Raw genomic sequence first — 11,076 nt, 5'->3', positions numbered from 1 at the left:
CCTTGTTGTTGCCTTTCTGTGTTGTGTATCCGCATGCACGGGATAGTGTGGGAACTTTCTGAGCGCCCAGAATGTTCCCACGGGTCACAGCCACAGTTATGGGTGAGCAACTCGCCCAGAACGTTCCCACGCTTACTGGGCACTGCCACCTGGATGTTCCCTCTGGGTCACACTACACAACTGTTAGAGACCGGGTTGAGACGAAGGAGTGTCTCCATGGTGGAGGGCTTTGGCCTCAGCAACTTGTGCCAGGAGCGCTGTGCCAAGTAACACGTCCATGCCCTAACTTACTAAGCTGGCAACCAGAACTGAAGGGGGATAACTCTAGTCGATTTTATTACTGAAGTGTAACCTATGTACAAGTTGGGTATATATAGTTACAGCGAAGGCAGGTCCGCAAATGGCAGAGCCGAGCCGAGCCGAGCCAATGGGGTTAAACATTAGCCAATTGAATATTACCGATGAGTCGGGTTACGGGGTTAACGGAGAGGCAGGCGATAACCCAGAAATGGAAAGGAGGGATAGGCCTGAAGGTGGGCTCTGCAGGGCAAGCAAGTGTATTGCCCAGCAGAGGCAGGAATGCGCTAGCGGACGTCAGAGCTGTCTGGAAGCCTTCAGGGCTCCATACTTAGGGAGGCATAGGTAATAAATTGAAAGGAGGGGGTGGTGACCATCAAGGGGTACCAAGGGGATTGCGGAATACAGGAGCTCTGAGGTTAGTGAAGAAGGAGCGGAGGTAGACCAGAGGAATCGGAGGGATCGGAAGTCGATGGCTGGGGATGGATATGACAACAACTCTAGGAGCTGTATAGTTGTGGGCATGTGACCCATTCCTTTATATAGCAACCATGCAGGAAGATGAGACCTTTACCCTTCTTCTCATCTCATGCTCCGCATAGGCAAGTGTATATATTCCCTTCCTTTTACTATACATCTCATGCCTCGCATAGTGTGAGGACAGGCCAGATGGGGGTTGGGGTCGGGGAGCCTCCAGGTCCGGGGCCGGGCCCTGACACATTGCCCATGCCCCTGTGGGTCCTCCTTTCATGTAAGACAACACGAAAAGGATTTGGGAGAGGGTGGTGGGGAATTCAGCCACACGAACATGGAAGTAAATCCCACACTCGGCCTTGAAGCAGTCGAGGTCCTCGCTGGCTCCTGAGAAGGGAGTGGGGGGGGTGACCTTGGGTGGTTTGGGTCTGGGTGCAGGTGCAGGCGCAGGCGCTGGCGCAGGTGCAGGTGCTGGTGCAGGTGGGGGTGGGGGGTGGTTGCAGGCCTGGCTCTCCACAATGGCTTGGAGCTCTTGGAAGCGAGCTAGCAGCTCCTCATACTGCTCTTCCAACACCATGGCTGGGGAGGCAGGGGAGACGAGGTTGAAACCTTCTTCTGCTGTCAGGGACACGTCCAGGGTGGAGGGGGCCCAGATGTAATGCCCAGCAGAGGGACCCTCTTGGGGAGCGAAGTGGGTGTGCATGCTGATGGGCCTGATCTGGGACTGTATTCCCTGGCCACTTAGACTGAAGTGGAAAATGTGAATTGTCATTAAAAGGAAGAACTACACTACTTACCTGAAGTGAGAAGAAGGTTACTTCTTCAGTTCCCACTTCAGGTGCATTTATGTACATGCGGCTTGGGTCACATGATGGGTGCCATGTCACCCTCGGAGAGAGCTGCAGCCATCCGGGTGTCCCCATGGGGGATCCCAAGGGCGTCCGCTGCAGGTGTGCATGCTAGGTGTAGCAGGATGTCATCTGGGGTGTCTGAGCCGGATGGGGTAACAGTACAATGATACAAAGGAAAGTGGTCCATGTAAAATAGAAAGAATAAACAGAAAGGGAGAATGAAACAAAGGAGAAAGAGAAGAGAGAGAAAAGGGAAGAAAGAGAAGGAGGAGAAGAGGGAGGAAGGAGGAGGGAGAAGGATGGGTAACAGGGGAGCGGGTGAGGTGGGCCTGGGTGGGCCCAGGTGGAGCTGGGTGGAGCCAGGTCAGGCAGGTGTGCCCTGACATGTGGGAACTAGTGGAACCGACCTCTGCAATCCAGAACATCATTGGTTGTCGTTTTGTGCTCATGAAGAAGCGAGGAGCGGATGGCAAAGTCGCACATTTCAAAGCACAACTTGTCACCCAAGGCTTCAGCCAGTGTGAAGGGATCGACTACTCCGAGACTTTTGCCCCCATTGTCAAATCTGCCTCTCTTCATGTTTTTCTAGCCATCTGTGCTCGACATGGTTGGAAGGTTCACCAGATGGACATCAAATCTGCTTACCTAAATGGGGTGATCTCTGAAGATATTTAGATGGGACAGCCGAAGGGATATGAGGAAAAGGGGAAGGAACACATGGCAGCCAAGCTGAAGAAGGGCCTTTACGGATTGAAGCAAGCAGGATGGAAGTGGTATGCAACACTACATGATTACCTGATCCACCTTGGTTTTCACCGGACCCATTCTGACACTCTGTCTTTGTGTTCAAACGAGGCTCCTCAACAATCATGATTCCCATATATGTAGATGACAAACTTCTAGCTGGAAACGACGAGAACCTGCTCTCTTCCATCCAGAATGCAATTGCCTCCCGCTTCAAAGTCTCAAGCTATGGAGAAGCCTCATGGATACTTGGAATCCATGTCCAGCAAGACATAGCCACAGGAACTCTATCCATTGACCAAGCGAAATACATCAAGGATATACTTGCTCAATACAAAATGACTGGCTGTACGCCCACCACCACCCCACTACCAGCTGGAGCACGATTCACACCAGCATTGGCTGAAGAACACTCTAGAGTTTCCTCATTCCCCTACCTTGAAGCCATCGGGTCACTCATGTATGCCGCATTAGGGACCTGACCAGACATCTGCACATCTGTAAGGGCATTGGCCTCGTTTGCATCCACATTTGGTGAAGATCACATCGCCAGGATCAAGCACATCATGAGGTATCTTGCAGGGACCCTGAATCGAGGGATTGTGTACACAGCTGGGGGAGAAGATCTGGTTGGATACACTGACGTGGACTGGGCCAATGACACACTGAATCACAAGTCGATCTCAGGGTATGCATTCCTTCTCTCAGGAGGAGTGGTGTCCTGGATGTCAAAACAGCAAATGACAGTTGCACTGTCCTCTGTCATATCCATCCATGGCCATCGACTTCCACCACTTCCGATCCCTCCAGACTATCTCCACTCCTGCTTCACTAACCTTGGAGCCCCCATATTCCGCAATCACCTCCGCATCCCTCGATGGTCACCACCCCCTCTTTTCAATATATTACCTACACCTCCCTAAGTATGGAGCCCCAAAGGCTTCCAGACAGCTCCGACATCTGCTAGTGCACTCCCACCTCCACTGGGCAATACACTTGCTTGCCCTGCAAGCCCACCTTCGGGCCTATCCCTCCTTTCCGTTTCTGGGTTATCGCCTACCATTCCGCTAACCCCGTAACCCGACTTGTCGGTAATATTCAATCGGCTAATGTTTAACCCCATTAGCTCCGCTCCGCTTGGCCCCACCATTTGCAGGCCCGCCCTCATTGTATATATATATACTCAACTTGTACATAGGTTGCACCCCAGTAATAAAATCGACTAGAGTTTACCCCCTTCAGTTCTGGTTGCCAGTTAGTAAGTTAGGGCACGTACGTGTTACTTGGCACAGCGCTCCTGGCATAAGTCGCTGAGGCCGAAGCCCTCCACCACGGAGACATTCCTTTGTCTTGATCTGGTCTCGGACAGTCCTCGACACATGCAGAATATGTCGCTGCTGCCGAAGCAGCCAAGGAAGCAGTATGGCTCAGAAGACTACTCAAGGAACTTCATGGAGGAACGATAAAGCCCACGACCCTGCACATCGACAATCGAGCTGCGGATCTTCTTGCTCGAAACCCTGTCAACCATAATGCAACCAAGAACATCGATGTCTGGTACCACTTTATTAGGGAGTGTGTTGCAGATGGTGCCATTAATCTCAAACTCATTGGGATGAACAACATGGCTGCCAACGTTCTAACAAAGTCACTAGCTAAGGTAAAGCATGACCGGTTTTGCCTGATGCTAGGGATGGAGTACATGAACTAGACTAATGCACAGACATCAGGTTGAGGGGAAGTGTTGACGTGGCAACCTGACACAGTGCAGTGATGAGGACAGGCCACTAGGCACCTTATTGCGGACGTGGCGTGCCAGGGCACACATATCGTAACCACCCGCTCAGGCAGTGGAAAGGACTTCTCTTAACTTCATGTTGTGTGCCACTTTGTACTCTTTTGTTCTGGCTGGCCACCCACATAGGTACATAAGGGTCCATGACTTGGCCAGAGCATGATATCTAACTATCAACTTGATATCGCACTCAGATACCTGCCAGCTGATAACACTCAAGTCCAAATTTGACACCCACAATCTTGGAGAATTGAATCACTTTGTTGGGATTAAAATTTCCCGAGACCGGAGCAACAATTCAATCATGATCTCACAAGAACAATACATTCATGACATAATTGAACATGCCGGAATGATTGATTCCAATCCAGTGCCTACCCCAATGCACCTGAAACAGGCCTATGAAAAGTTCTCAGGCCCGCACCCAGATTACCCCTATTCAGGAGTGCTGAGAAGCAAGGGACTATTGCCCTATTGACCATGGAAGCCAAGTATGCTTCTTTAAGTCACACATCACACCATATACTATGGCACCAAATGCTCATCCAGGAACTCGGATTCAATGTGGAGCACCCATTCAATCTCAACAACAATAATCGTGGGGCTATTGCATTAACCTGTGACCCCCAATTTCATGGCCGGAGCAAACATATTGATATACAGCATCACTTTATTCAGGAATTAATCGAACATGGTGATCTCAGAATTCATCATGTCCGCTCATCCGACAACTTGGCTGACATTTTCACAAAGCCACTTCCCAAAGACCTGTTCTGCATCAGACTCGAACCCAGCCGTTTCCGCTTTGTGGACATGCACTGCAGAATGTTAGAAAATAACTAAGTCCCCTTTGTATTACGATTCAAATGTCACATTCTCCGGAAAACTCCGGAAAAAATCCGCCATCAATGAGTTTAATATTTCAATACAAATCACTAGTCACATGCAATGGGGTTAAGAGGCTGATGTCCGATCATCTACTCCAAAAACCAGTGCACAACACTTCGCTCCAACAACTGGCACAAAAGTTGGGTGGCGGTACATTCGGTCATTTCCGAAATATATTCTCATCTCAAAAAGGCATTCCTCACAAGCACCAAAACACCCCTCATCCCTCCACCATCTTTCACACCCATGAACATGCCTGTGGAATGTGTCAAAGATGTCCTTAACTACATGAAAGCTCATGGATTCACCCTCATGTCATTTCTCTCATCCATGTTAACCTCCATACAATTTGTCGACAAACAACGAGACCTACAACTACATATTCTCCATCCTGGGGCTGGTCACTCTCATGCCACCATCATGAGAAATTGGATTCTCGGAAGTGCTGAAGAAATTTATAAGGAAGAGTTGGAAATACTCATGGAAAAGGAGAATGGACTGTACATGAATGCCTCAAAACTCCACCTGGCACAGCTTGAGCAAGCGAAAATCAGCATACTGATGCCGTTATTTAAGTCTAAGGCACCAGCACTCTGGGTGTTGTTCCAACAGCTCCTTGTGTTGGAAAGTAAGCCATCAGTGGGACAACCGGCGAAGGTCGCATATTTGAGTGTAGAGATGGGTGCCGGGAGAGATGAGGGAAATTATGGGGATCATGTTAGTGTGGGGACACAGTCAAAGGGGAACTATCAGGAGCTAAATCACGCTCTGCTCAAAGTTGTAAGCAATAGCACATGAAATAAGCAGGATGGATGACTTACCCGAATTATAGAAAGGAGTTGTGATTATGTCTATAATCATGAACAGTTCCAACAACCACTGTAATGCACTTCAAGTGAAAAACTCGTTCTACTTGGCTGCCTCGAATGCCTCGAAATCAGTTTGTCAATGGGCCACGCATGCTGGACTTGCAGTTTCCCTGTCTTCAGCCAACAACCTTCGAGCATCGCTGATCAGAAACCAAAGGATATTGAATAAAGGCCTGGGACATACTCGAATTGTCAACCTTGCATATGACAATTGCAACTTCAAGTTCAGTGTTGGCCAGCCAACAGATCTCAAAGACCACACATTTGAGAGCATTACAACCGGACTGTTCTTTGCACCACCGAAGGAAGTGCTTCCTGAGCACTTAGAATATGCAGAAAGAATATGGGACACTCACCCAAATAACCCCAATGCTGTTAATGTCCAATGTCCAATGTCCTATTTCGATATTCTGCCAATGGGTGAAGCTACATTCAAGCTCGCAGAACATTGTCAATGGCATGTCACATCAGTATTCATCGAAAGATACTTCCCTGAACTACGATCCCATCTCATTGACCCCCCATCAACATTCCAATTGCCAACCCACCGAACATTGTACTCGACAGCGGAGGCAGTGTATGCGAAAGCGTCCACCATCAATGGGAATATCGATGCAATTATGTCGTTGCTTGAACAAAGCAGCATAGTAAATGCAGGGACTTTCGAGAAGTATGCCATTCTTGTTCATGGGGATCTTGGTACAGTCGAAAAGATCGAGGCGATTTTGCATTCACGGTGGATTGAAGAGAGTACACTCAAACGCATGCACTATCTTGTGCCTATATACCAGGACTCTTTCATGTTAGAATGGCATGCATTGATGCAATCAATCAAATCCATGCAATTGGAAATGACTTACAAAGCGACCCAAATGGGCTCTATAAGCGCCTCTGCATGCTATTCCCAAATGATCATTCCAAATTAAACAAACCTGTCCCACCTTTTCGGATGATGAATGATGGATTAAATTATGTGACCCAATGCACAATTCTCGATGTGTGGGCAGAGAATGTGGGTGGGGATCTCGAAAAATTCATCACCTCCAAGCCAAGCTTGGAAGAGATCAGCCAGTGTGCATACCAAATCACAACAGAGTATTTTGAGACAAAACAACACACGAGGGATTGGCTGCAGCGAAAAGAGCAAGACCAAAGGCATATGAACCAAGTCATGTTCAATAGAGATGCGATGTATTATCACATCCTCATGCATGCAATGAACTTTGGGATGGTTGACGTTGTGATCAACGTTCTTGCTTTCTGGATTCCGATCTTCCAGGGGTGTGGGAAACATAAGTACGTGTCATTCCTTTCCAATTTCCTGTTCAAGTTGCATCAGTATCCAGCACCACTTCAAGAAGCGATCAAGAGATACTGGCTCTGTAATCCTTTGGGGAAAGAGGGCGGCTTTCAGGCGATTGACTGGTTGGTTGAATTGATGAATCTCTACATAAAGGTTAGTACTCAAAGGGCAATTCCAAAAGTATGCAGTGCAATGATATATATTAGGTCGTCTATTCAGGAACAGGGTCTGGGAAAACAATTGAGTATATCATTAGTCAATCATCAATAATTCAATCATATAGAGATTGCATTGAAGACGTGGAGGCAGATTACCACTTACCTGAGAAAACGCTTCATCATGTGAGCCCCAACATAGGTTCCAGATTGGTCACTATACAAAATGATCTTCGTAACCTTCGTCCTCACAAGTACGAGAAAGGACAAACCTCCCCTATTCTAATTGAAGACCATTTCCAAAAGGGGTTACAGTTGTACCAGAATGGCACAATGTGGGGTCCCCTCAGTATCAGCGAGTTGCAATCAACGGATTCAATGGATGATGACACTTACGAATTAGATGCAGGTGATTTAGCAGCTTGATATTAATTAATGATATGTCCTCATTGAGCAGCTGTGTCTGATCGAGTGGCGGAGTTTTCCTTGTTTGGGCAACGGTTCTCTGATTCGATGTCAATGCAAAATGAAATGTTTATCTAAGTTAGCATGGCAGCTTACTCGTGTGACCACGCTGGCGACAGGCTTTGCAAGGTTCAGGGCATGTTCGAGCTGATGCAGCCACATTAGCCAGTGGAATACAGCCAGTTGAGCCAAGCTTACCATTGTGACCAAAGTTGTTGCAGTTGCTACATTTTTTTGTGCGAGAGTGAACTGTAGTGACACTTTCTGTAGTGGTCAATGATCGAGTGGGTGCTGGCAGTTGAGCAGATGCCAGCGTAGGCAATGGGAAGATCCTGTGAATGATCGGCAACAACTTTGAAGCATAACAGGCTCGCTCAACCCAATCAACGAGCTGTACAAAATCTTGCATGTTCAAGAGTCTGTTGCAATTAGCAAGATAGATGATATCATCGATGATATTGTTGCCAAGTACTACCCAGTCGCTGATCCACATGTTGTCCAGGCGATCGGAATAACGCTGAGAAAACTCCTCTTTTCTCCAGCTTTGGAGTGCTGAGCCCAGCTTGGACAAACGCTCAACATCCTTCTCATAGTTAGCTTTTGCATGTTGAGGTTGCCATTTGGCTGGCTGTTCTGTAAGTTCTTGGTTGAACATCGAAGCAGTGAGATCCAGAGCATGGAGATCGCAGCAAGAGATAGGCTTGCATAAGTCACAGCGATCACAGCACTGGCAAGGTGTTGCTGACATAAGATCTGGTGAGTTGGCAGCACATGTCCGTATGGCAAATCATAATACATATGGATACAGTGGTTACCGAAGTGAACGTCCAGCACTTTCCTCCTGCACCCATAGCGAGGGTCATCCTTTGAGAGCCAATGGGCATTAATGAATGCATCCAATCCAGGGTCAACCTTCTCCTGGTCTCCGGGGTCCTTTCGATATATTCGTTTCTTGACTTCCTTGGGTGGCCTGGTTGTAACGCGCCCTTCATCACCCTCACCGCACAAGTCCTCATTCTGGCCGATATCAATGGAAAAGCCCAGCTCTAATTCATCCACGGCATCTAAATTGTATTGGTGAGTTTGCACTCAAAGTTCATGACATGGGCCACTGACTTGCTCTGCTATGATTCTCTGGCTCCAAATTGTCCCACCCTCCATCGAGATCCTTCTCGATGCTCTCCAGGAACACCTCAAGATCTGTTAATGTCAACCCACGCTTTCATTCTCTCCTAGGGTGCGTGGAGGTTCGCACACATCTGCATGTTCCAATGCAGCGTCTTGTGGAATCTCGATGTCGCTGGAAGGCCAAATGTCCATCCTGGGTGGAAGATCAGGATCCGGACAATGAAGTTCAAGTAAGTCATCATCAAAATTTGGATGTACTGCTGAAGTGACATTATTGAGGTGATTGTTTGAAGCCCTTCTTCATCAGTGCTCGTTGCCTGCAGCATTTGATATCTGCTCACTGGAGGCTACCGCTTGAGCCTTCTGTTTTTTGTTCTCTGCTATCTTTTGGGCCCTTTCCTCTCGCTGCCGCCAGGTCTGCTCAAAATAATCTTTCGGGGCAAGAAGGACAACGACTGCCGAAGTTTCGGGATTACAAGCTGCTCTTCCAAATCGCTGAGTCAATGTATTTAAGTTGTCTGGCAGCCCAAACTGGACTAAGCGGGTAATATTTGCTAGGTCGTGCCCCTGTTCAACTTTGATTAGATTTATAATGTGGGAGGACTGAGGAGAGTTACCAATCCCAGCGACTCCGTACTAGTGAGTCCAATCAGCCTTCCCTCCTTAAGCAACTTGACCACCATTAACTTATGTCTGTCAGACATTCCAGAATGCACCCAGGTGATTTTCTCACGAAGGGACACACATGCTCATGACCTCAGAAAGTTGGCACTGTGCTCTGCATCAGCCCGGGTTTCGCAATAGACAAGAAATGGGGTAGAAAGGGGATCAGACTCTTTGAGGCCTAGTGGAACGAGGAATGCTAAGTCATTGCAAGACTCTTTGCTGTGTTGCATCTGACGGACACAGTAATGAAGATTTGGCCAGTCATTGGAACGACGCAGCCATTGTGTTGTCTTTCTGCCATGAGTGCTATACGATGGGTCCATTCCAATCACTGATAACACTTTTCTGCACAATCGAGGGTCCACTGTCGCAGATGTGAGATACCATTGGCATCTGTTCCGGAGGTATGAGTAGAGCCAGGTCAAGCTTTTATACTGGGTTCGGAATGACAGCCATTGTACTGCACAGTGTGCTTCATCGATGATGATTCGGTTAACATTACTGACAAAGCTCTCTTTCACCCATAGAGTTCTAAGGAGGTTCCCCTGAAGTAAATCAGGGCCCAAAACAACAAATCAATATTTCATACGACTGATCTCCTACTCAGCAAGTAACTTCAATTTATGACGTGCAATTAATCACTGCTCATTACATGCCTTTACAATATCCTTGTTTATAGTTTTTGCTTCCAATGCAATTGCGGTGAGTCCTAAGCTCTTGGCACTGTCTACATGCTGATCTGCAAGCTTTCTCAGTGGTGCAATAATGAAAGAAACTCCATCTTTTTCATAGAGTGCAGGAAGGAAGAAAGTGTATGTTTTTCCAGTTCCTGTTGCGGCAGTTGATACTAGATTTTGCTTCAGCTTGTGAAGGAGGAATTCAGCAATTTCTGTTTGGAACCAACAGGCACATCGGCCCCATTCTGCCTCACTTCGGGCCCTTATCTGTTCAGTGGAAGGTGTCTTGACGCATTCCATAGGATTAAGGACATCTTCAATGCATTCCACAGGCACGTTCATGGGTGTGAAAGATGGTGGAGGGATGAGGGGGTGTTTTGGCGCTTGTGAGGAATGCCTTTTTGAGATGAGAATATATTTCGGAAATGACCGAATGTACCGCCACCCAACTTTTGTGCCAGTCATTGGAGCGAAGTGTCACGCACTGGTTTTCGGAGTAGATGATCGGACATCAGCCTCTTAACCCCATTGCATGTGACTAGTGATTAGTATTGAAATATTAAACTCATTGGTGGCGGATTTTTTCCGGAGTTTTCCGGAGAACGTGACATTTGAATCGTAATACAAAGGGGACTTAGTTATTTTCTAACATTCTGCAGTGCGCGTCCACGAAGCGGAAACAGCTGGGTTCGAGTCTGGTTCTGCATCCATTATTGTACAGGATACATGACTCAAGGGGGAGTGTTGAAGTCACGAGTCACCGG

At 47.6% G+C, this 11,076-nt stretch overlaps 2 protein-coding genes across 2 annotated transcripts; one reads left to right on the top strand and one right to left on the bottom strand.

Moving 5' to 3' along the window:
• Nucleotides 1–5,295: 5,295 nt before the first annotated feature.
• Nucleotides 5,296–7,802, top strand: EI90DRAFT_3134333 (uncharacterized protein; the record flags this gene model as incomplete). The annotated part of the gene is made up of 4 exons (XM_039064659.1): nt 5,296–5,829; nt 5,882–6,720; nt 6,783–7,374; nt 7,428–7,802. The coding sequence occupies 4 exons, from the start codon at nt 5,296–5,298 to the stop codon at nt 7,800–7,802; spliced, it is 2,340 nt and encodes a 779-aa protein (XP_038909192.1).
• A 118-nt stretch (nt 7,803–7,920) lies between these two features.
• EI90DRAFT_3134332 (uncharacterized protein) lies at nt 7,921–10,654 on the bottom strand (the record flags this gene model as incomplete). The annotated part of the gene is made up of 7 exons (XM_039064658.1): nt 7,921–7,988; nt 8,040–8,594; nt 8,657–8,905; nt 8,958–9,033; nt 9,099–9,229; nt 9,311–9,605; nt 10,298–10,654. 7 exons carry the CDS (start codon nt 10,652–10,654, stop codon nt 7,921–7,923), a joined length of 1,731 nt encoding a protein of 576 aa, XP_038909191.1.
• Nucleotides 10,655–11,076: the final 422 nt, after the last annotated feature.

The sequence above is a fragment of the Cantharellus anzutake genome (genome assembly GCF_015039405.1).
Source record: "Cantharellus anzutake strain C23 chromosome Unknown EI90scaffold_117, whole genome shotgun sequence".
Classification (NCBI taxonomy): Eukaryota; Fungi; Basidiomycota; class Agaricomycetes; order Cantharellales; family Hydnaceae; genus Cantharellus; species Cantharellus anzutake.
The sequence above is the reverse complement of the archived record's forward strand: the minus strand, read 5'-3'. Positions and strand labels throughout refer to the sequence as shown.